The sequence below is a fragment of the Rhinolophus sinicus genome, linkage group LG05 (genome assembly GCF_036562045.2).
Source record: "Rhinolophus sinicus isolate RSC01 linkage group LG05, ASM3656204v1, whole genome shotgun sequence".
Lineage (NCBI taxonomy): Eukaryota > Metazoa > Chordata > Mammalia > Chiroptera > Rhinolophidae > Rhinolophus > Rhinolophus sinicus.
In genome coordinates, this window is record NC_133755.1 from 17,150,859 (window position 1) to 17,174,897 (window position 24,039).

The 24,039-nt window shown below is 57.1% G+C and overlaps 1 protein-coding gene across 3 annotated transcripts in view; it reads right to left on the reverse strand.

Moving 5' to 3' along the window:
* Positions 1 to 221: 221 nt before the first annotated feature.
* Positions 222 to 24,039, reverse strand: part of OTOF (otoferlin) — an 88,880-nt gene continuing 65,062 nt past the window's right edge. For all 3 annotated transcript variants that reach the window (XM_074331805.1, XM_019735385.2, XM_019735386.2), the window contains 35 exons: positions 23,559 to 23,718; positions 23,028 to 23,214; positions 22,441 to 22,627; positions 20,841 to 21,064; positions 20,256 to 20,364; positions 19,544 to 19,724; positions 19,301 to 19,421; positions 18,602 to 18,702; positions 18,386 to 18,476; positions 18,095 to 18,211; positions 17,625 to 17,777; positions 17,052 to 17,241; positions 16,822 to 16,946; positions 16,317 to 16,451; positions 15,443 to 15,604; positions 15,161 to 15,280; positions 14,493 to 14,654; positions 14,231 to 14,393; positions 13,616 to 13,686; positions 12,089 to 12,118; positions 11,554 to 11,685; positions 9,451 to 9,517; positions 8,458 to 8,594; positions 8,201 to 8,335; positions 7,696 to 7,833; positions 7,255 to 7,382; positions 6,977 to 7,147; positions 6,206 to 6,366; positions 5,368 to 5,510; positions 4,907 to 4,995; positions 4,000 to 4,098; positions 3,601 to 3,842; positions 3,278 to 3,456; positions 3,062 to 3,162; positions 222 to 1,230 (listed from right to left, as the gene is read on the reverse strand). In XM_074331805.1, coding sequence (XP_074187906.1) covers positions 1,050 to 1,230; positions 3,062 to 3,162; positions 3,278 to 3,456; positions 3,601 to 3,842; positions 4,000 to 4,098; positions 4,907 to 4,995; positions 5,368 to 5,510; positions 6,206 to 6,366; positions 6,977 to 7,147; positions 7,255 to 7,382; positions 7,696 to 7,833; positions 8,201 to 8,335; positions 8,458 to 8,594; positions 9,451 to 9,517; positions 11,554 to 11,685; positions 12,089 to 12,118; positions 13,616 to 13,686; positions 14,231 to 14,393; positions 14,493 to 14,654; positions 15,161 to 15,280; positions 15,443 to 15,604; positions 16,317 to 16,451; positions 16,822 to 16,946; positions 17,052 to 17,241; positions 17,625 to 17,777; positions 18,095 to 18,211; positions 18,386 to 18,476; positions 18,602 to 18,702; positions 19,301 to 19,421; positions 19,544 to 19,724; positions 20,256 to 20,364; positions 20,841 to 21,064; positions 22,441 to 22,627; positions 23,028 to 23,214; positions 23,559 to 23,718 — 4,892 coding nt within the window. In that variant the 3' untranslated portion in view covers positions 222 to 1,049. The remainder of the gene's footprint in view (positions 1,231 to 3,061; positions 3,163 to 3,277; positions 3,457 to 3,600; positions 3,843 to 3,999; positions 4,099 to 4,906; positions 4,996 to 5,367; positions 5,511 to 6,205; positions 6,367 to 6,976; positions 7,148 to 7,254; positions 7,383 to 7,695; positions 7,834 to 8,200; positions 8,336 to 8,457; positions 8,595 to 9,450; positions 9,518 to 11,553; positions 11,686 to 12,088; positions 12,119 to 13,615; positions 13,687 to 14,230; positions 14,394 to 14,492; positions 14,655 to 15,160; positions 15,281 to 15,442; positions 15,605 to 16,316; positions 16,452 to 16,821; positions 16,947 to 17,051; positions 17,242 to 17,624; positions 17,778 to 18,094; positions 18,212 to 18,385; positions 18,477 to 18,601; positions 18,703 to 19,300; positions 19,422 to 19,543; positions 19,725 to 20,255; positions 20,365 to 20,840; positions 21,065 to 22,440; positions 22,628 to 23,027; positions 23,215 to 23,558; positions 23,719 to 24,039) is intronic.

Genomic DNA, 24,039 nt, shown 5'->3' on the forward strand with positions numbered 1-24,039 from the left:
TCCTGCTGTGCCCCTGGACTGTGGTGTGAAGCTCCGGCTGTGGGCAGCCTGGGCAGGTGGGCCTGTACCTTAGGCCGGCCTTGAACCCTGGGCCATGAGGTCACCCAAAGGAAAAACAAGAGGGGCCCAGCTGCTACTGAGTTTGCCAACTTTGAGTGCCTGAAGACCCTGCACCCTCAAACCAGACCCACACTTGACCAGCCGCAGACTTGTCAGCCCAGTCAGTGTTTGATTTCTTTTATTAAGAGAAAGGAAAAACCACTCAAGAAAGGAAAACCAGTCAAGAGAAACCCAAGTGACTCAGGCAGGGAGCAGCACTTGAAGTACAAGCTCCTGGCTGTGACCAGAGGGCTGGAAGGATAGGTGCTGCGGGGGCGAGGCCCGAGGTTGCCTGTGGGAGGTGGGCCACAGGGGTTCACTCCCACTGCTCCTCATCTAGGCCTGCACCAGCCTGGGCGAGGAAGCCCTGGGAAGCGACAGGGGCTGCCCGGGCAGGGGGAGGAGCCACGTGGAGTGGGGTGGTGGTGGAAGGAAGCAGCCACCCTGCAGGATAAGTAGGAAGGGTCTGGCCCACTTCTGCAGAACAAAGACGGGTGGTGACGGCTGTCCTCACCAGATTATGTCTGGGGGAGGTGCGGGTGATGCTTTTTTGCTCATTTGTTCCTTTCAAAACCCATGACATGATTCTGGGTTAATTTCATTAAAGCTTTAGTCCTGAACTGGAAGGCCTGGGGGTGGGAGTGGGGGGTTGGAGGCAGCTTCCTCTGGAGCCAGGGCCTGAAGAAGGGTGGTGCCTGAGCACCCCCATCCACACTCCCCACCCGACAGGCAGGGCCCAGAGGGGCAGGACCCAGCGAGCAGCAGGCTCGGGGTGATGAGGATGGGCAGTAGGGTGTCACCAGCCCAGCAAGCAGGAGACAGGCTCCTGGGACCCGAGGCCTACAGTGTGCACGCAGGGCTCCTCGGGCTTCCCGGAGAGAGGAAAGTCCACGCCAGAGGAGGGCAAGCGCACAGGCCCTGGAGAGGAGCTGCGGGAGGCCGTGGGGCCTTCACGCCCCCAGGAGCTTCTTGACCATGTAGCCGGGGAGGCTGTAGAAGAAGAGGGCCAGCATGAGCAGCCCCAGCAGCGCCAGCACGATTTTGATGATGAGCCACTTGTACCGCGTGCAGATGAGGTACTTGATGGACTTGAGGGGGTTGAGGAACCAGACGAAGGCGGTGTCAGGCCGGCTGGGGGAAGAGGGAGGTGCGGTCAGGCGGTGGGCATCTCCCAGGCACCCCACCCCCTCAGTCCTTCTAGACCCCAAAGGCCCAGCCATGGCCCCTGTCCAAAAGCAGTGAGTGCTGGAGCCAGGGTTTGAGCCCATTTCTAAGCCAGGTTTGCTGTTTACATTCCCTGTCCTTGCTGCAGGACCCACTGGCGCTGCAGCCTCCTCCCAAGGCCGAGGCATTTCTGGCCATTGGGCAGCCATCAGCCTCTCCCTGAACACTTGCGGCCATGGCGACTCACTACTTGAAGAGACAGCTGCCTCGACGCAGGCAGTTCTGATTGTTAGGAAGCTCCCCTGTCGAGCAGTTCAATGTATGTGGTCCCGTGCGGCCCTGGCTCTTTCTCAGTGAAATCGGTTTCTCAACCTCTCCCCCTTTCTGATGAACATAAACTTCTGCCAGGAGTCTGTGGAGCCCCGGTGGGGGGCATGCCACCCCCACTGACCTGCCCACTGTCAGGGTGCGATTGCTGCTCTAACTTCTGCCTGGCCTCCTGGCCAAGAAGCGCTTGTTGAGCTTTACATGCTATTGTTTGTGCTACAAACAATAGGCTTTATAAAATGTCAAGATATAAATACTACGGAATACGTGTTTGCAAACTCCTGTCCCGCCGTCTCCGGGAGGACACAGACCTCTTCTCCCAGAGCCACACGCGTGTAAGTGGGGTGTGGGCACAGGGCGCCTGGTTTCTAATCCCAGCTGGGACAGGCGAGTTAGCACCTCTTGGAGTGGACCCTACCTCCGGGGTTGGCAAAAGGGGGGAGTGAGGCAGTGAAGGGTGAAGCCCTCAGCGCAGGGCCTGATACCGAGCAGGTGCCAGCGAATGTTGCCTAGTAAGAGGCTGGAATTGGATGGAGCAACTTTTGGTCCTGAGGGTGGATAACGGGTCTGGGTTGGGAGGTGGGTGCTGCAGAAACTATTCAGAACTTGACTTGCTGTCTAATCCTTGCCAAGCCCTTTCCCCATTCCCAGTCTGCATCTCAGCTTCTCCCTGCCAATGGAATTGGGTTAGTCTGTCAGGAATGTCGCTGGGAGAGGAGGTGGCATTGTGTGAAGAATGCTGGATTGGCAACTTGGAAATGTAGGCTGAGGCCTAGCTCTACCCTGATTTGCTAGGGGACCTTGGGTAGCTTACTTCACCTCTTGGGCCTAATACGTAATCATGTATAATAGTCATCTCCAGTTCTGAGAGTCTGTGATACTGTTAGAAACCTTGAAAGTGGCTGTGTGTGTGTGTGTGTGTGTGTGTGTGTGTGTGTGCGTGTATGAGCTGTGCGTGCACTCGTGTGTGTATGTGCACTGGTGTGTGTGTTCCACATGAGCCCTCGGTCCAGAGGAAGAAGGGAGAAGTACCAGGCCCGGGAGGATGCCAGACTCAGGCCCGCAGCATCTTCTTGACCAAGTAGCCAGGCACAGAGTAGAACAGAAAGGCAGGGAGAGGAGCAGCTGCACTAGCAGCCGCTGTTTGAGGAGCAGCTGGCGATGTGTGTGGCACAAGAAGTAGCGGGCAGACTTGAGAGGGGTCAAGAACCAGATGAAGCTTGTGTCGGGCCGGCTGGAGCAGCAAGAAGGACCGGGCAGAGGGAGCAGGAAGAAAGGGCACAGAAGGTGAAGGCTCAGGCCATGGCAAGGGAGCCCGGCCAAGAGGTGGACCGGCCCCGGGCTGAGTAATTCCCAGGAAGGGACAGAGAGGGCAGCAGTGCCTGCAGAGTGGGGACAAGAAGACCAGAAGGTTCTGGCCCCTCCTTCCTATTTCAGTGCCCCCGGGGACCTGGGCCAACTGGGCACTCACTTGGGTTTCTCTAGGGGGTCAGGCTCATTGCGGGCCAAGCCCACTGGATTCTTCTCTGCTTCCTCGGCTGTCAGTAGATGCAACTCTGCCTCCACCTTGCCCTGCAGAGAAGAAGAAAACTGTCCCAGTGTCTGGGCCAGGTGCCAGGCCCTCCGCACCCCCGCCAGGCCAGCCCTGCCCAGCCCCGCCCACCACCTGAGCAGGGGGGGTGCCCACCGTGAGCTCAAACTCGTCATTCTCATTGCGGGCCAGGAGGGGCCACCAGCCTTTGACACGCTTCTGCTTGAAGATGGACACCAGGGGCACGTCCACCTCCCCTGTGGCCATCTCCATGGTGCACTGCTTGGCTGTCTTCGCGCCCCGTGGGAATCGGTTCAGGTCCAGCTCGATGGCCCCTGTGGCAACCTTGGAGTCAGCTCTGACAGACTGGTGGGAATGAACCCCTCACCCTGGTGGGCCCAGCTTGTCCCTCCCTCCCTCTCCCTCCCTTGCTCGCTCCATTCTGGGTCCCAGTCCCCTGGCCCAGCCCAGCTCTGCACCCAGGAAATCGTCGGCAGAGAAGTGGTCGGCATCCCAGATCTGCAGGGTGAGCCGAGCTGGGATCTTATATTCAGTCTCGTCCCAGGAGAACATGGACTCCTTCTTGGAGATGACGATCTTTTCCTCAGCAGCCAGGTAGTCGAAGGGGAAGAGGTAGCGCCAGTTGAAGTTGCCCTCGCCGGTCAGGGAGTGGTAGTGGACGTCTGTGTCCTGCTTGTCCTCTTGCTGGCCCTTAAGCCACCTGGGGGAGGGCACGCACCACCCACTCCAGACCTGCAGCCACACAGGTGGGGCCTCCCCACCCCACGGCGCCCTTTGTCTTCTCCCTCCTCTCCTGCACCCCAGGAAGATGGGCTCACCCAGCTCAGCCCCCTCCCAGCCAGGGACCTCTCACCCACCCCCGCACAAAAATGTCACTGGACTTCTCCCCAGTGAAGAAGTCGTCATCCTCCAGGACCACCTCATCCGTGTTCCACACGATGACCCGTAGCTCATACCTGGGCAGGGGGAGAGGCTGATTAACAGTCTGGGTGGGGGTTACCCTATGGTCTTGGGCAGGGGGGCTGGAGATGAGATGACCGAGAGAAGTCCTGGGAACTTGGGGTGAGGACGGGGCCTGGGCAGGTTGGGGCTGAGAGAGTAGAAGTGATGGAGAGATGTTGGGACACCCGCAGGTGTGACCAGAGTCCGCCAGTCAGTGTGGCTGTTGTGAGGACAGCCCCAGGAGGAAGCCAGTCTGGCTGGAACGCTGGGCCTCAGAGCACACTGCTGGACAGGGAGCCTGGCTCAGGGTAGGGAGGGGCCGGCCCGCTGCAGAGGGTGGCTGAAGCCAGAGAGTCAGGACAAGTTCTCCCTGTCTTCAGAGGCCAGAAGCTCCACTCCAGTGCTAGCAAGTTTGCCTTTAAGCCCAGCAGCTGGCAGTGACTACGCATAGAATATAATTTCCTTTATGTCTTTGTACCCAAAGAGGGATTTGACATGCAATTGTCATGATAAATAAGGTAGTTTTCTGCGTCTTGTGTGTGAGAGTGTATGTGTGGGCACATGTGTGGAACCCAGGTTTTGGTGAAAGCCCATTGGAGGGTGCTGGCGTGTACTCACTGACCACACAGTGGGGTGTGGCCCCTGCCTCAGCACTGGGGACCTGCCAAGGGCAGCCCCACAACTCTCTTGATGGGTTGGTCTGTTCCTATCACAAGACCACATGGGCATCACAATGCCCACTGACCAAGGTGATCTGGGCCATGGGAGAAGCAGCGAGGGGTGCGGGCAGGGAGGGGGTGGTGCTGAGTCTGAGCAGCTCACTTCTTGGGCTTCCGGGGTGAGATGTCCAGAGGCGTCCCGGGGGCTGACATGTCCATGGGGAACATGTCCACCCACAGCTCCAGGCGGCCCTGAGGAAGAGGGGATGTGGCAGTTCTCCCCAGTGGCTCCTCCACTGCCCAGGAAGGCCAGCTCTCCTCTCCCTCCCAACCTTTGTCCTGTCAGGTCCCATTTCATCAATTTCCATCCTTGGGTGCCAGGAATTCCTATGACATCATCAATAACCAATCACAGCTTCTGAGGGAGATACCCAGGTTTCCATCCCAAGCTGATGTGGTTCTCACTCAAGGCAAAGACACATGCCACTGGTGTCATTGTGAAGGGCCATGGTGGGGAGGTGCCACCAGGCTTTGGGGAATGCAGCCAATAACATGAGGATACATTTTATGGACTCAGGCTGGGACTCTCTGATGCCAGATACCAAAGAACCTCAGGTAAGTCACCTGTTCAATGCCTGGCTTGTCAGGATTGAGCAGTGGCCGCGTCTCCACATGTTCTGGCACCAGACGGCAGCCCACTCGGGGGATGTCCTCCCAGTGACGCAGGGCGCACAGTGCCACGTGCTCATCTGTGGACCTCTTCTGACCTGTGGGTGCCAGTGTGTCAGCTGCGTACATGCGCTCAGCAGAATCAGACCTGTGCTGGGCCAGGGACTTGGGCACAGAGAAGCCTCTGAACTATCACCGTTCACCCATCTCCATTTTACTGTCGGGGAAACTGAGGCACAGAAGGAGCAGTGGCTTGCCCAAGCTCTCAGCTGTCCCACAGGGCCCAGAGAGTTCTGTGTCCTTGGAATTCCTCTGCCTGGAGAACTTGAACAGAGAATCATAGGGGCCTGTGAGGTCAGGGGAGGACAAGAATGCACTTCCCGTCCCAGCGCCCTGACGGTGGTCAGCACACGTTCCCTACACAAGTCCTCCTGATTCTCTGGGAACGGCCACGTGGGTGCAGGAGCTGAGAGAGTGCAGAGCTCGGAGCCACTTGACCTTGGGCAAGACACTAAACTACTTGGGTCTCAGTTTCCTCATCTACAGAATGGGGAGACCCTCCCTTGTCCACAGGGATGCCGCGAAGGAGAGAGAAGGCAACAAGCGGGCGAGCGTTGTGTAGCATAGGGAGGCTGGGCAGAGGCTGGGCAGATGGGTGGGACTCTGGACCCTTACAGGGTCACTACGCCCAGGCAGAGGAGACCCCAAGCTAGGCCTTCAGGTCCTATCTCAGGGAAGTGCGGTCGCTGCCTGGCCTCTGACACCCCTGTGGCTGTGTCTAGCACCCTGTTACCGTTCTCATCCTCGATCTCGGAGGGCCCAGTGAAGACCCGGTTGGACACCTTCACTCTCCCGGGGGGCCCGAAGTGGGGGCCGTCCACTTTGCCCTCCTTGCAGAGGCGGGTCAGGATCTGGCTGGGCATCATGGGGTCCCGCCAGATATTGTAGCCATGTCTGTGGGAGGGGCACACAGGCTTGGTGGGGCTGCGCCATCTCTAGGTGGCAACTGCTTACGTTAGCTGTTGCCCTGCAACAGCAATTGTTGCCCACCCTCCAACCCGGCTCAGCTGAGATGCCAGGGATCCTGGAGGTTGATCCCTCCTCTGGCCCCACATGCCCAGTGTCCCCAGGATGAGCATCCAGTCTCCCCCAGTGCAGCCCACTCCATCCCCCCATGGGGCCCACTTCTTTGGAACCTCAAAGATGAGAAAACTGATAACCAGAGAGGTTAAGGGACATGACCAGGGTTCCACAGCCTGCCAGTGGCAGAGGCCAGCCAGATCCCCACTGGACTCGTCCTAAACAAAAGTGCCACCCCTCTTCCCAGCCCACTTTTCTCTCCTTGTCCTGCCCCCTCTGTCCTGGAATGCCCTGGCTCTCTCCTTGTCTTGGAATCTGTAGTCCTGGGCCCTGAAGGCTATGTCCAGAGCCTGTAGGAGTGGAGGCCTGGCTTGGGACAGAACCCGTAATATGTCTCCCTTCCTAAACCACATGCTGTGAATCTTGTTTTTAGAGTTTAGGTGCAGCAGGCCTTGCCCTGCCCGCCCCACCCCATCCCACGCACATGGAGTAGGTCTGGGTGATGCCACAGGTGGCACGGTGCTTGCTGTAGAATCGGTTCTCCAGGTCAATCTTGGTTTCCCCAATGAGGTCATCAGTGCCTACCAAATCCCAGTCGTACACGGCCACTGTCAGCAGGGATTCCATAGGGAAGGAGGCCTCGATGTCAAAGGATCTGGCAGGGTGGGGGTGGGGAGAACGGTTGAGGGTGGGGAAGGGTGGGAGGTAGTCTGTATGGGGAAAGTAGGGGCCTGGCATGGGGGGGGCACCAGAAGGCCTTACTTCCCAAAGACAGGGTTGAGCTGCTTGGAGATGTAGTTCTCCTTGTCTCGGATGTCAGTCTTGCCCAGCCGGATGGCGATGTACGGGTCAGCTTTGCCATTGATGTCTGCAGGGTGCAGATCCGTGGCCTGGGATGGGTGGAGGGTGTTCCTGAGCAGCCACCCTCCTCTTCTAGTGCCCCACCCGGCTCCCTGATGATCCCATGATGGTGAAGGCCAGGAACACGACCAGAGACAGGAGACTTGCTGTGTGACCCTGGGCAAGTTGCTCCCCCTCTCTGGGCCTTGGCTTCCTCCTTTATAAAAGATGGGAACTAGACCAGATAACCAACCTCCCAGTGGGGGGTTATCAGTTCACAGCTGCTCAACCCCTCCTAGTCCGGAGGACTAGTTTCCCTCCTGACTGGGAAACAAAGGAGAGGGGATGCGAGGGGAGTCTCACCCGGACAACGTAGACTCGGACCAGCACGTTAATGGGGTCATTGCTGGGGATGCCGTGGAACATGCCATAGGTGGGGTCGTAGCCAGCCTCCCGGGACACGTCCTCTGGAAGTGGCACTTTGTACACGCAGAGGGAGCCCTGGGGCAAGGCAAGCATGGGTCAGGGGACAGGTTTCAACAGGCACAGGTGGGGTGTCATTCAAAACAGCCAACAGTCTGCAGCCTGCTGTGTGGCAGGGCCTTCACCCTTTGGTAGCTGGATGGGGGGTTGGTCCAGGAGTTCTGGAGGGAGTGGCCAGAGCAGTGGTGGGGGTGGGGGAGGCAATTTGAGGGGCTCTCATTGCAGATGCTCAATCAATATGGGAATGTTTTTATATTTTACCAACCAGTACAGCTGACAGTTCCACCTGAATGTCAGCCCCTGGCTTGGGCGGGCGTGTGGGGGTGGGGCGGGCTCAGCGCTGAGGGGCTGGGGCTCAGGGGCTGGGCCCCACTGCTTGCCCGACCTTAAACCGGCCCACGATGCGCTCCTCCTCCGTGGAGCCATCCTCGTCATCCCCTGTCTTGCCCCGCAGCAGGTTGAAGGTGTGCAGCCAGTCCTCAAAGTTGTCGAACTCTGACTCCAGCTCCTTGGGGTACACCTGAGCCAGGCCGTCCATCAGAGGGAGGAGGCCTGTCCGTTGGCTTCTGTCTTGTCCCATCTGCCACCTCATGCCCCCAGGCGTGACTCCATGCCCCGGTGGGGTTTATCCCAGACTCTCACCTTCAGCTCATCAATCTTGGGTTTCTTCTTCTCAGGGGCCTCAGGCGCCTGGACGGGGCCTGGGCTCTGGGTTTTCTTCTTCTTCTCCTCCTTTGCAGCCTTTGCCTTCTCCTTGCCCTTCATTGGCCCCTTTACGCCTGGACAGAAACAGCAAAGGAGGCCTCCTAGTCAGTTTGGGGAAGAAAGGATGGAGCAGGAAAACCTGGGCTGGAGACCCAGCTCTGTCACTAATTTAACTTTGCTAATTTCACTTGGCAGGTCTCTGTATACTCAACTGTAAAATGTAGACAATACTCCCTCACATGCCTCCCTCACGTGGGTGCAGGACTCCAATAAGGTCATGCGGGGAGTGTGTACAAAACGGTTGTCATGCCCTTTGACAGAGTGGGGCATGGAAGGTGCTCACTTTCTTCTCTGGCCTCAGCCTACTTGTCTAATATTAAGAGCATTGCATTTCCTAAACTATTCATTGGAACACCAGGTGTAGGTGTTCTTGGAATGCTTTAGAAGAAAGGGTATTATGGTCAAATTAGTTGGGGAAATATTTTATATTGTATCTTTCTTCTAGAGATTTTGAATAACATTTGCATATTGAAGGCACTGAGAAGTCCTGCACCAAAAGACCTGTTTAATCCATTAGACCATAGAACCCTCCTTTCCCTCCAGAATACCCATTAATATTGTTCCATTAAAAAGGTCTGGAAAATGCTGAGTGGGATGACCTCTGAGGTCCCTTCCAGCTCTGATGTTGTGTGGCTTTAAATGTCTGTTAGTCAGTGTGGTTGCTGAACTGGTCAGAGTAAAAGCCACTCTGCATCAGGGCCTAAGCTTGTTCACTGGTGCCCAGGGACCACTCATGATATCTGCCCTTAGTTGCTGCAGCTGTGCGGGTCCATGGGCGGGGGAAAGAGAAGCAGCTGGTGTGGCAAGCAGGGGAGCCTACCATTGAGGGCTAGGAAGGGGGTGGCAGAGGTCTAGGGTTCTAGGGCTCACCCTCAGTGTTGTCCATCTCCTCCTTCTCCTCAAAGTCCATTCCTGAGGCCTCTTGCTGTCGAAGTTGCTACCAAAAAATGAGACGAGGAGGAGGGAAGTGGGCTTCCTGGGGAGGGAGCTGTTGACCCCAGACTGTGGTCTCAGACAAGTCTTAAATGCACTAGAAACAGAAACTCTTTCCTACTGAGTTAAAAACCAATCACATACTCTGCTTAAGTGGGTTAAAAAAAAGTTGATGTGTACAATATGACTGTACTTAGGAATTTATGATTGTGTAAACTGTACATCATTAAAAATACAATACCCTTTATTGCTGCTTATTAGTGGTATTCTTCTTATTATTATTTGTTAATGTAGAAAAGTATAACTGAGTAAGGAAATGTGCTTCATTTTTTTCACTCAGTTCACCCCACTTATTGGAAACCAAAGCATCAGATTTCAACCAAAGCGCCACCGCCACTTGGTGGCAGCCTGTGCAAGTTACAGGAGTAGAGACAGGCAGACAACAGACAGACAGTCTGACTCTTGGAGCTCCAGCCCGGTCAACTGGAATCCAGGAAGGGATGGTGGGAGAAGATACTACTAGGTGTCCCCCAAGGACTTGCTCTCCCATTCTTGAGAAGTTTTCCTTGGCACACAGCCACGTATCTAAAGAGTAGATTCCTCACAATAATGTAAAGATTTTATAGGGTATCCAATGGGTACTTGTCTTATCAGGGAGACCACTTCATGGATGGTGTAGATGCCTGACCACTGCTCTGTACACCTGAAGCTGAAGCTGAATAATAATGAATATCAGCTGTAATTATTTATATATATATAGTCACGGGATGTGGAGTACAGCATAGGGAATAGAGTCAGTGGAATTATAACAGCTACATACAATGTCAGAGTGGTAGTAGATTGGGGAAGGGGGTTATCACTTTGTGAGGGGTATAAATGTCTATTACATTGTTTTGTACACCTGAAACTAATAAAAAACAAAAAGATTAGAATTCTCAGCCTCCCTTGCAGCTAAGTGTGGCTATAGGACTAGATTCTGGCCAATGTAACGGAAGTGATATGTGCAACTTCTGGGTTGGGCCCTTAAAAGGAAAGGAGTATGCCTACCCTTCTTCTCTTTACCCCTTCCTGTGCACCAGTGTTAGGACGTGACAGCAAGCCATCTCTGCCTATACAGATGCCAGTAATAGGATGGCAGGATCTTAGTCCCCAACACCATTGAGTCACCATACCAGCCTTCTTCTTGTTCATACTGATCTAACTTGCTAGCAGCTTAGCCTGTGTTCTGACTAATGTGGGTAGTAAACATCACAGACAGCTTGGGTCACAGAAAGGGCTTGGGGAGAGAGACTGGCTGGATCAGCTCAGCTGAGGAAACACAACTGCTGGCACATGTCCCTCCCGGTCAGTTGGTCAGTCAGGGAGTGTCCTGAGCGAGGTAGGCAGTGTAGAGAAGACACAAATGAAGAAGAGAAGGAATGCCCTTTCTGGAACTTGTAGTCTGGCTCAGCGGACAGAACCCACGTACACAGGGGAAGAATGTTTCACAGCCACTGTGACCAGATGTATAAAATAAAACAGTATGAAGATGGGCCAGTACTACTGAGAAGTCGTTTCCTTTTTGTCTCTGAGCGCATGTTTCTCCTCTTCCTCAAATGTCACCTCCTCTGAAGCCTTCCCTGACTCCCCCAGGCGTTGATTTGCCTTTGTCATCACACAGTATAATATCTATTTATGTGTCCATTTTCCCCAGTAAACAGAGGGCTCCTCAGGGCAGCCCTCTGTTGGCTCCCAAAGCACCTAGGATGGTTTCTGCTTAATCATATATATTCAAGAGATGGTTGTAGAAGAAATGAATGAGGACAAGCGGAAAGCAAGCCAGAGAAAGTAGACTGGATTGCTGGAAAAGGTGAGTCCTGAGCTAGAACTTCAAGCTGTGAGACAAGGTTGTTCCCAACTCATGTGAATGGAGTGGAGGAGCCCGCTCTGGTGGTGAGCAGGACAGAAGTTGGATAGGAGGCCCCATAGGAGGGACCTCTGCCTCCCCCTTCCTGCCCCCCGATTCCTCCTCTGTGCCCCAGCCCAGGCCTGAGGCCTCACCTCCTTCATGGTATCGATGGAGGCAAAGTACTTGGACCACCAGTCCAGCATGCTCTCATCTGGTTCTTCTTCCTCTGGCTCTTCCAAGCTGCCCTTTTTCCTCTTTTTCTTCTTCTCCTTCTCCTCGTCAGCCTGGAGGGTTGGCCAGGTCCAGAGTCCTGCATACATCCCTCCACTCGGCCATTTCCAGGGCCCTGGACAATCTGGGGGTCCCCCGTCCATTCTGACCGCCTGCTCCTGGGAAGCCCTGGGCTCCATGAGGCTCTGTGGGGCCCCACTGTCAAAGGGGCAGGGCCCCGTTTTGTGGAGGAGGGGGTTATGACCTGCCCACGTGGGTCACTGGCCAAGGCAGGACTGGCACTCAGGGGCCCTGCTGCCCAAGCAGCTCTCTCTCTGCCTCTTCAGAGGGTGTGTTGGCTGGAGCATCCAGGGGCCAGGGGTGGCTCAGTGCCTGCAGCTGGGCCCCTTGGCCTCACACCCTGTGCCAATGTAGGGTCCTCTCGCCCCAGAAACCCCAGATGGTCCCCACACTCACCACATCCACCTTGATGACAGCATCAGAAGTCTGCAGAGGGGAACCAAAGAAGCAGGAACGAAATTAGCTCCCCTGGGGCCTGGGGTGGAGGCAGTGGCCCAGCCAGGGAGCACGGAGGAGGATACTGGCTGTGTGCAGTGAGTGAGTCCGAGAGCTCACAGGGCGACTCTGCACTAACAGGAGCGCACCGCTGGCAAGCCTGCAAAGGTGCTGCTCTGTGGGTGTTCCCTCAGACCTTCCACGGTCGGTCGTGGTTCTCAAGCCTGAGGTACTAGTTGTGAACTTCCCAGATGATTTCAATGGGCAGTCAGGGTGGGGAGGGGAGGCTAGCCACACACAGTAGCAATTCAGTGATGCTGGCTGGCTGGTCAACTTCAACTGCACTTTCTCTCCCTCACCAGCACCTTAAAAATTAAGTAGACACACACACACACACACACACACACACACACACACACACACACACACACACACACACACACACACACAATTGCATAGCTGAAGGGGGCCTTGGTGGAAACACCCCAGCAGAGCCCAGGGTCTGTGGGACAATGGGAAAGCTTAGGTAGGTAGCATCCTCTGTTTTACTTGCTGACGGTCTGAAACTAGGGGGATTCCCCCCAGCCCCCCAGGAGGAATAGGCTCCTTGGGGAGGAGCTCAGGAGGCTGAGAGGTGACAGGGACATGGGATCTTCAGGCATAGCCCCAGGGGCTCTGGCCATGACACCCCAGGGCTGCAGGCCAGGCCCTGGACCTTGTCAGCTCCTCTTTCCCAAGAGCCATGCTCACTGCTAACTCAGCCAGCTGGCTGGGACCCTCTGGGGTCAAGGATTATGGGCCAAGAGAAGGTGTTTCAGATCAAGCTCAGACCTCAGAAGCTAGGACACACCCCCAGTTGTGTGAAGCAGGAGAGGTTGGAAATGAGATTTGGAGAAAGTGGTGGAGAGGAAGCCCACTTCCAGCTCCTCGGTGCTGTCTGGACACAGGATGGCCTGTGCCAAGCTGGCCTCCATCCTGCCCTCCCCTGCAGACGACATCTCCACATTCAAACTCCCAGGCAACAGGTCTTCCTCTGGCAGATAAATAACCTCAGTCCCAACACCAGGAGGAATAAGAGGCTTCCAGCTGGAAATCATTCCCCAACCCAGGCCCGGGGAGAGTCTTTTGTGAATGGCTGGGATAGACAACAGGAATCCTCTGGGAAGAACACTGGTGTTCCCACAAGGAATCTATTGCCTACGGTGCCATTTGTTGGAGTAAAAATAATCGCAATTACCTCAAATGGTTATTGCTCGTTCTGCCTCTCGTACATGCACACCACACGCTTGTGCACGTGCACACATGCATACACACACAAACGCACATGCAAAATGGACAGTCTTGCATTGCAGGACAGCCTGGGATGGAACTGCTGGCACATGTGGTCAGGGTCAGCCCTGGACACAGAAGGAGGCAGCTCGGCTCACAGGGAGTGTCACCTGCAGTCGCATGCTCCCAGCCCGCGTGGCACTGACCCACGCGCCTTACCGCGTCCAGCTTTACCATGGTCTCCAGCTTCTTGACAGTCACCTCTGGCTCCATGTTCACCACGACCTCCCCTGTGGGGTGAGAGGAGGGGCCCCATTGCACAGCACACGGCAGCCCCGGAGGAGACTGACTGGACGTAGACATGGACAGATAGGCAGACAGACAGGGAGGAGCAGGAGTAACAGTGAGAGTCAGGGGTGGCCAGAAGGACCAGAGGCCTGAAGCCATTTCTGGAGCTTTCTGAGGGGAGAGGGAGGGACAGGGCAGTTGAAGGAGAAAAGTTGGGCAGAAAGAGAGGAAGCTGAGCCAGAGAGAAGGAAAAGCTGCAGTGGAGGCTGGGCCAGGCGGGAGGCCGGGAAGGAGGCCTGGGTCTTCTTCCTGAACCAGCTGAGGAAGCATCTGCCGTCAGGCCCTCTAAGGACATCTCCAGCTCTGGCTCTTTCTGGCTCTAGAATGAAGGGCAGCCCTGGGCAGCCTTCTCCCTCTGGCCTCCCCCACACCCATTTAGGAATGTCCTGGAGGAGCAAAGAGGTGACTGTATGGACCGGATTGTGAGCTGAAGCCGCTCGCATAGACTGAGTGGAGCCAGGCCTGGGCTTGGTGCTGTGGCCCTACCCGTGGTGTTCCAGTTGGAGGCTGAGTGCTCTGGGGGCCGGTAGATGAAGCGCCGAAGGGAGCTGACAGCATGGGAGCCCACCAGGGTGTAGCGGCCAAAGGCCCGGCAGTCTACAACTCGGATGTTCAAGGGCGGGTGCAGGAGTTCGTTCTCCGGCAGGTCCTGGGGTGTTGGCCAATGGAGCCTGAGCTCAGAGAAGGGGCACGTCTGGCCACACCAGCCACACCCAGCTCTGCCCTGCCCTGCCCGGCCTACACCCACCACTTCAAACCACTTGACGAGAGTGCTGAAGTTGGGGTTCTTCTTGTAATTGTGGATCAGGGACGACTGCACCCCCTTCCCTGCACACTCGATGTCTACCCGTGGCCGGTCCACCTGGGCCAGATTCACCCTCTTCAGGTCCCTCAGGCCCCAAAACAGCACCTGGGTTGGGGGGAAGGAGAACCCCTCAGTCAAGGGAGCCAGCTATGGGTGGGCTGGGCCCCCTGAGAAGGAATTGGGCAGTGAGTCAGGAGGGGAAAAGTTAGAAGAGCTGATGAGGGGCAGGGTGTCCTCAAGGGGCTGCAGGGTGAGGGTGGGCATGGGGGTGGGCAGACAGGGCTGGCAAAAGTCCCAGCAATGCAGCTGAGTGGCTTAGTGCAGACTGAGCATGTCCTGGGTGGGAGCCTGGGTCTGCTGCTGCTGGCTCCAGGTGTGACCTTAGACAAGTGACTTCCCCTTCTTGTTCCCTTAGTCTCCTTGTCTAAAGAATGAGAAGTGGCCTGAGGCTGCTGAAGACGCCTGGAGTTTGATGCAACAGTGTAATCCGTGCTTGTGACCCCAGATGGAGTAAGACAGTGGGGAGGGGCAAGGCAGGGAGAGAGCACAGCAGGGCTTGTTCAGGGCAGGGACAGGAGGGATGAGAGGGGCAGAGGGGAGCCCTTACGTACCTCGATTCGGTATTTGCTGAGCACGGGCCGGATGCCCATGGGCACAGGCATGATAGGACCCCGATCCGTGTCCACGGGGCCACTGATGGGTGGCAGGTCGGCCTTCCCTTCCGGGCCAATCTGGGGGACGGGGTTCACAGTGTCACAGAGCCTCTCCCTCCCCAGGGCTCTCCCTCCCCAGGAGTTATTTGCCATGTGATCTGGGGAGACAGCAAAGGCCCAATGCCCCAGCCCCCAAGAACCCTCAGCTCCCATCAGACTGGCCTCACAGCAGGGCCCTACCTGTAGCAGCTCGAAGGCAGCCAGGAGGTCTCCGGCGGTGGCATTGCCACGGTAGATCTGATAGTACTCAAGCTGGGCTGGGAAGCGGGGTGGGCAGTACGCCTCATCAGCCATCTTCACCAGGGGCTTGGCGAAGGTCCGGCCCATGAAGTCAGTTTTGCCCTGATGTGACACACAACCAAGGTGGCTGCTTGGTGCTCGAGTTTACCAAGCATGGTCATACCTGGGGTCTCACTCTGTCCTTACCACAGCCCTGGGAGGTTAGGGGACAGGTGTGATCACCCCGTTTCACCGAAGGGGAAACTAAGTCTCACCATAGACTTGCTCAAGACTATGCCAACAGTGAACGGCAGACACAGGACTCAGGACTAGAAATAAGGCCCTCCGCCCTCTGGTCTAGGGCTCTCTCAGGGACCCCAGTAGCTGAGGTGGCAGTGGTAAGTGGCTCCCCAGCTCTGGAGGGGTCACCCAAATCCTTCATCCCCCAACTCCAGAGCTCGTATGGATAGCTGGGAGGCTGTTACTGGCTGGTAGGTGTGGGCAGGGGGTTGGGGGTCCTTGGATGGGGGAAGGCTGGGAACAGTAGGGTTTGCTGACACATCTCATGACTACTGAGCTCTATCTATCTGTGCTAGGAGGTGGGGATGCACTGCTGCATCTCCTCCCTGAGGCTCCCTGAGGCCCACAGTGTCAGAAACCGGCCTCAGGGAGCCACCTGGGGTCTCTTGGAGGGGCTGGCCAGCAGTCCAGACGCCCAGATTCCCAGCAAGCACCCTGGCTGGGAATGAGGGGCTCTGCGGAGGTGGCCGTCAATGCAGGCGGAGTGCAGTGAGGAAGGGGCAGGTAGGTCCCTGGTGTCAGAGCTCAGCCATACCATGGAATCCTGGTCGTAGATTTCAATGACAATGATGGGGGGATCGTCTCGCATCTCATGAGCTTCACCGTACAGCTCCAGGTTGTCAAACACCAGCATTTGGTCCCAGGTGGGGCACAAGGTCTCATTTAGCACCTGCAGTGTGGGGCAGGTTGTGGGGAGACAGGTAATAAGTGGTGGTGGTGGGGCAGATACCAGAGCAGGAACCACCCCCAGTCACTTCTAGGGTACGCGGGGACAGGAGTGTCATGCTCCCTGACTCATCTGGGAATCTTAAAATGAAGACTCATGTGAGGTCTGCTCCTGTCCCCCTTGCCTATGTTTTCCGTGTTCTCTGTTGAATATAACTGCAACTAGAGCCGCCATCAGTGTGGCCTGGGCCTGCAGTTATCTGCAAGCCTTTCCTCTAAGGCTCTGGGGAACTGGCTGATCTGTTTCTCCAGATCCCACAGACTCACAGGTCCCCAGTGCTCTCAAGGCCAGAGCCTCCTTCCTGGGCCCTCACCTCTGTGCACTGACTCTGATTGATGAAGAAGACGCGGGCAAAGGGGTCCGAGAGGCCGCTGCTGTCCGCGGCAAAGAGGCTGCGAGCCTGGTACATGTGAGCTCGGAGCTGGAACACCTGCCTCTCTGTGGGGAATGGCAGGCTGAGGCTCCAGGAGCAGGCGGGTCCCCAGCGCCCCCCGGGATGAGGGCTGGGAGCCAGCCCCTCCCGGCCCAGGAGTCCCCACTCACTGGTGTAGACCAGGCTGATGGGTGGGAAGGAGTGCAGGCCCAGGCCCTGGGCTGCCTTGACCTCCTCGAAGCCACAGGGCAAGCCGCACAGGAAGTCCTTGCGCTGCTTGCTGAGGCCCAGCCACAGATAGAGCTCCAGCTTGGCCTGCACCGTCCAGCCAGCTGAGCCGAAGCCCCGTTTACCTGGCAGCTGGGGGTTGGCGCCGGGTCAGCTGCCAGGGCCCATGTGGTGAGGAAGGGGCAGGGGGCTGGCGGAGGCCTGGTCAGAGGTGCCCCCTGCCCCTCCACAGCCAACCCCCTGGGCTGGGGGGTGGGGGTGGACAACACAGCACCGAGGGGGGTGGGTAGGGTGGGGCCATGCTGTCTTCCCCCTGCTTATTCTCTCTCCAGCTCTTTCTTCTCTGAGCACCTGCTATTTGAGGGCTCCACCCCATCCACTCAGGCCTGCCAGACCCAGGGTGGGGAGCTACCCCCTCCAAGGGGAGACTGACCCCTTGAAAGAAGCCAGATGCAAAGCCTGGGCCGCCGGCCCCCCCGCGCACCCCCACCCTCAGCGTGGCCCCCTTCCGGCACCTTGAGGAAGAGTGTCTGGACCTTGGCGCAGTCCTTGCCCAGCTCCTCCTCCACGATGGAGAAGAGCAGGTCCTTGGAGGGCACGCGGGCGTAGGCGATGCGCTTGTTGTTGCTCATCATCCAGATGAAGACGTCGGGGATGCTGTGCTGGGGCTGCGGGGGGCGGGGGGGGGGGCGGGGGGCCTGTGACTGAGGGGCTGCCTCGTGGCCGGGGCTCCCTCAGCCTCACTGGCTGCCAGGCCTGGGCCCGGAGAGGGAAGGACCGCAGAGGCTGGGTGTTTCTTCTCCCCCCCACGGAGTGGGAAGAACCCGTGACAGAATGAAGAGCTTTTGCACTCCTGTCCCCCAATGGCTATCAGAGCAGGAGGGCCCTCCTAGGTGGTCCAGCCCAACCCCTTCCTGTGCAGCCCCGTTCCAGTCACTCCAGCTTGGGGCAGGGCAGCCTTCTGTGCCTGCCATCAGGGGCACACCTCATCTGCCAGGAAGCGCAGCTTCTGCAGGAAGTTCTGGCACTGCCTCAGCTTGTCCCGCACTGTGTGTCGCTTCACCTGTGCCCGCAAGGACTTCGCCTGCTGTCCCATGTTCTCCTGTTGGGGTGGGGGGTGTAAGGGGGGCTCAGGCCATGACACATGACAGAGGGGCTGTCCCTAGGTGCTGTGGCCTCTGAGACAGATAGCCCCTCACCTCAGTTTCTCATTTTCACCTCTAGACCCTCCCTCTATCCCCTTGTGGTCCAGCAGTGGGGACCAGCACGTCCTCACCAGCTCCCTCATGCACGATTTGAGGCGCTCTCGATCAAGCCTGGTACGTGAAGAGTGGCCTTGGTCCTTGTCAGCAAGGGAGAGGAAGCGGCTGGGGGGTGAGGGAAGCAGGGCTCAGCAGAAGCCCCCACCCGCAGGAGGCCTGCACGCAGCTCCTGCTATGTCAGTGCCCCACTCCCCGCAGCCTCGCCCCCGCTTCCACCCCTGCCCTCTCACTGGCAGCCACCGCTGAGCTCCTCCAGGACGCCCCGCAGTCTGCGCTCAGGGTAGGATGTCTCCGTTTTGATCATCTCTTGCACGTCGTTCAGCCCTTCTTCCTGTGCACCAGGAGTGGGGGTGCATGCTGAGCCATAGCTCCCCTCCCAAACCTCCCCAGATGTCTCCCCCATTCATCAGGGAGAATGAGATGCTAGTGACCTGGGACCTCTCACTAGCACCACTAAGTGTTCTGCCATCATCAGGACACCACCAATTTCCCAGGTTCTGTTTTCAGAGCCTGGGCCCTTTGGTTTCTGAAGGAAGAAGCTACGTTTCTGCTCTGAATCTGTGCTCCTGGTAAATTCACAGGGGTGGGCAGAACGAGGGTGTGGGGAAGAGGTGCAGGCCAGAGACAGAGGGGTTGCCTAGTTTCCTGAAGGGAACCCCAGGACTGGATGGGCCAGGAGTCCCAGACTCCACTCCAGGTATCCCCTCAGGCCTGCTGCCCATTCCGGGGACCTGGGGGCAGGGACAAGAACGTAGGTCTTGCTGGGGCCACTTCTGCAGTCCCTCCCCCTCCCCCACCCCAGGTCAGCTGCTGGGCAAACAGGCCTTGTGTGTTGCAGGGGGCCTTCCCTGGGCAAGGCCCTCTGACGTGCCCCTCCTCTCCTTGCCCATCCGCCTTGCCCTTCCTCTCCCACCACGGCTGGTGCTGACCAGCTTGTCTGCGATGTGGTCCATGATGTTGGCATTGTAGAGGCGGCGGCGCTGGTCCTGCCACCAGCTCTTGATGTAGATGCAGGGCTTGCGCTCCAGGTAGGGCAGATGGAAGTAGTTCCTGGGGCAGGCGGAGGTGGGAGGTTGAGGACTGACAGCCCAGGGAGGTGAAAGGCCCAGGACTCGAGAGGATGGGAGGAAACAGGCAGGCCCTCCCAGGACTCTCCACGCCACCTGGCTCACCTGTCGGTGACCTGGGGCCGCATGGGTGGGGTGGAGGAGACGGACGCCAGGTCCCCACCGTCCTCGGTCTCATCATCACTGGAGTTCTGGATCAGATCGACTTCCTCCTCGTCCCCAGGATTTTTCCGAGGCTGAGGCCGCTGGGGTCTTGACAGGCCATCAACCTCATTCCCATAGTTGCCTGGAGACAGGAGGGGGCACGTGAGGGCCTGTAGTCCTTTCACCACCAGGCCCCAACCTGCCCTCCAATCCAGGAATTGCCTTGGGAAAGTCAGGCAGTGGGGAAGGTGCTGGGGGTCTGTGCCAGCTCGGACATGGTAGAAGACTTGCCAGGGAATGGTTCCCATGTCCTCCATGTCTGCAAAGATCTCGCAAGCAGCTCTGATGATTAGAGAGCTCACAGTCCAGCCCAGGACACAGCCCACATTCCCACTCTCTCCTCTCCATTCCCATAAAGGCCTCTGTCCTTTCCACAGGATGGCTTCTTTCTCCCTTTGTGTCCTAAACACAGCCTAGCACTGTAGGTGGAATTCAGGTCCACCTCGTAGGCGTGTGTGCACCACAGCCGTGCGCTGTGTGCAGCAGGCTTGCTTGAGGACATGTGGATTTAAGTGGTCAAAGTTTCCCTCCCCCAGGGCTGTGGTGCAGGGCTTAGCAGTGACCACCCAGCAGCCCTGAGGCCTGGAGACCCCTTTGTGAGCCCAGCCCTCACCTATGGTGATCTCAAAGGTGATTGGCTTGTCTCCGTTTTTCCGATCGATCATTGAGGCCTCCAGGAAGGCTCCAAATAGAAAGAATTCTTCCATTTTTCCTGTGCAGCTCTGTGGGGAAGGTGGTTGAAGCCATCCTTAAATCTTAGCGGGGTCGCTGGGCCTGGGGCCAGGCCTCCTCCTACCATCTCACAGACAGGCCTTTGGGCTGATGGTGGGGATATCCCACCCAGTTGTGGAGCTGGGCAGCCCAGACCCTGAAGGACTCAAGGCCCAGTTTCTTTTGCCCTCTAGCCTGTATGTCCCTGAAGGAAGGACTAGCTCCGTACACCACAGGGACAGCCATGGCTGGGAACAGGAGCAGACATGAGACTCCATCTTGGAAACTTCAGGCGGAGCTTCAGCACAAGCAGTACAAGAGGACAGAGGTCCTTTGGGGGGGGGGGAGAGTGGGGTTCCTGGGGAGGGAGGTCTGGCGCTCTGAGGCAGACAGGGCAGCAATGGCCGAGCCCAGGCTCAGGCTGCCATGGTGGGAAGAGGGCTGAGCTGGGGATCCTGGAGAAGAGCAGAGCCCTCTGGGGCCTCACCTCCGAGACGGGCGTGGCCTGCTCCACCTGCACCTCCGTGGAGCTGGTGAGCTCAGGGTTGGAAGTGTCCAGGATCTCCACAGCCAGGCCCAGCATGAGGCGGGCACGGAAAGACACGCCCTCACCCAGGCCCTCATTCAGGTCCTGGTGCTCATCCAGGAGCGTGTAGTTGCGTGTAGAACCATACATGTTCACCCAGGCTGGCCCCAGCGTGGGCAGGAAGCCTGCAGGCCGGGGAGGGGAGGAGAGGCCTGCCTGTGGGACACCCCAGGACCCACGAGGCGCAGAGGGATCTGTTTTGAGGGCTCCCAGCCTACAACTCCTGGTTGCTGAACTGAGGATCCCATGCCTTGCTCAGTGAAATGTTTGAGGCAGGAGAAGGCCTGTGGGGCAGCGCGTGGCTCACAAGAGGCTGCAGGGAGAGGTCGTGTCTGCTGTGTGTGGGCAAGTGTGGGGCACTTTCCTGGGTCGTGCTCCCTGCTTCCTTGTGCTTGGAGCAGGGGCTGCCTACAGTCTCCTTGAAAGACAGAAGCCAGCTCCTCCCAACTGCTCAGCATGGCCTTCCAGCCCTGTGCCATCTGTGTAGACCCCTCCCCTGTTTTCCAAATGTTGTTCCTCTCTCTTGGCCTATTCAACGTTCCTTCCTCCACGAAGCCTTCCCAATTCCTAGTTCCAATTAACTTCTCCCGTCATTGGGATTTGTTGTGTCTCATGTGTAGTACGGACCCAGTTCTGCCTTATGTGTTTTGTTTGGTTGGTTTTTATTCTGCCTCCTTTAAAAAAATGTTATACTATTTTAAAAATGAAGATATAGTTCACATAACATAAAATTCACCATGTTCAACTGTGCAGCTCAGTGATTTTTAGTATATTCATTGTGCTGTGCAACTACCACCTAATTCCAGAACATTTCCATCCCCCTCAAAAAAAAAAAAAAAAAAAAAAGACCTGGTATCTATTAGCAATTAGTCTCCATTCCCCCTCCCCCACTCCCTAGCAACCACTAATCTATTATACGGTCTGTCTCTATGGATTTGCCTATTCTGGACATTTTATATAAATGGAATCATACAATATGTGGCCTTCTGCCTTAGGTTTTGAGCATTTAGGAACACATCCATTTCCCTAATCTCCAGTGAGCACCGTGAGACTGGCAATGGAATCTTCTGTCGCTCTGTATTCCTGGTACCCAGCATGGTGCCCTGGTCCCAGGAGGGGTCTGTCCCCATAACAAGTCTATGGATAGGTACTAGGGCAGCAGTACACGTACATGTAATATGTACGCATACACACATATATAATCATTATTTTCATTTTACAGATGGGAAGAGATGTACAAAGGTCACACAGGTACTAACTGTCAGAGCTGGTGTCAAATCCAGGCAGCCTGGCTCAGGTGGGCGCAGTCAACTCTGTGCCGATCTGAGCCGTGACTTTCCACCTTTCCCTTCAGGTGGGAGCTGCTGACAAAGCCCTCACCATGCCCAGTGCCTTTCAGGTCAAGGTGTGGGATGGGGATGGCGGGGTGAGGGGGGTGTGTGTCATTCACTCCTTCCTTTCAGGATCCCACCGCCACCCTACCCAGACTCCTCTCGCTGACCTTTGTCTCCATCGTTAGAAATCTTGCGCAGGTCAATGAAGTGGGTGCCAATGGCCACGTCGTTGACTTTGTCCGAGTCCCGTATCTGCACCTTCATGCGTTTGCAGAGCGGGGGGAACAGGTCTGTGAAGACCACCTGCTCATTCCACAGCGGCTCGTAACTGTTTTTCTGCACTGAAGTCTTGCCCTAGCGGGAAGGAGAGAGCATTAGGGTGTGTGTGTGTGTGTGTGTGTGTGTGTGTGTGTGTGTGTGCTTACCTCCCGCCCTCTTCCCTACCCCAGCCTCTCAGAATCTCTTCTTGTTTGGTGCTCCCCCCTCAGCTCTCGGTCTCTAGGACCCGGAGGCAGGGAGGCCTCCCTATGTCCTGTCCAGGCTGCGATGATTCCCAACCTGGCTTAACCCCACCAGCCCCTCTCGGTTGGCGCTCCCTCATTTCTTACTCTCCTCCCTTTACAGGTAAATGCACCAGGGTGATCACAGGCCAATCTCCTGGCTTCCCGTGTTACCTCATGTCTGCCCCCTGACCCCTATACCCATTTAATGCCTGTCACCCAAAGCCCCAGCGTCCACACCCTGTACTCAGTACCTTCTGGCCAGCAAAGAAGACTTGTACGTAGGGGTCGACCAGGTCCTTGTTGTCCCCGATGAAAGCCTTCTTCATGTTGGCCATGAGGCTGGTGTTCATACGGGGCAGGCCCTCTGCTCGGTAGATTTTCACGTAGAACCGGGCCCACTGGCGTTCAGCAGGTACCCCCTCGGGGAGCAGTAAGTTCCTGCCGGCACATACAGCTGGGGCACCAGGCCCAGGTCCCCTAACTCCTGTCCCAGCATCTATACACTCCTGGGTCTGAATCAAGCTCTGTGGTCCCTTGCTCTGCCTCAGTCCTTTCTCTCCTGTGAGAAGGAGAGACACTGAGGGGACACTGAGGCCAGCTCTTTTGAGATGGGACTTGGCCTCAGTCCTTCCACAAAGAGCTGGGCCACCTGGAGGTGGGTGAGAACAGGAGTAAGGGAGACAGAAGGTATGATCTCTGGGCCAAGTCCACCCCAGGGCTCCTTCTGGGGGAGGGAAGGGCTGGGTCAGGTCAAGAGGCGCTGGGGAAGATGGGAACCTCACCCTTCAATGTCATCCTCCTCCGTCTCGTTGGCCTTGTGGGGCGTCTTGATGTTGTCCCCCTTGCCCACAACGGCAACGTCACACTTCACGTAGCCCTTTAGCCCAGCAGAGATGTCATCAGGGTCAGACAGGATGGCCCACTTGTGGTGGAACTGGTGCTCTGTGGTGGTGAAGATTGGGGACTGCACTTGCTGCCCCCACCCCGGGTGGCATCCTGCCCTCAGGGCAGACAGAGACGCTGTGGAGCTGAGGGTCTTCTTGGTCCCTAGAGCTCAGGCCATTAGGTCCCCCAGACTTGGGGCCACAGCAATGCCTGCCACTGGTCCAGGGGGCCAGGTGTTCCTGAGCAGGGACAGCTGGGGCAAGGCCCTGCACACAGTTGTGTGGTGTGGCTTCAAAGGGAGGAGTCTCCCAATTGGTTTCTCTGCCTGCAGCCCTCCTGCCTGACAAAGCAGAGGCCGGGTGACTAACCAGGTATTGG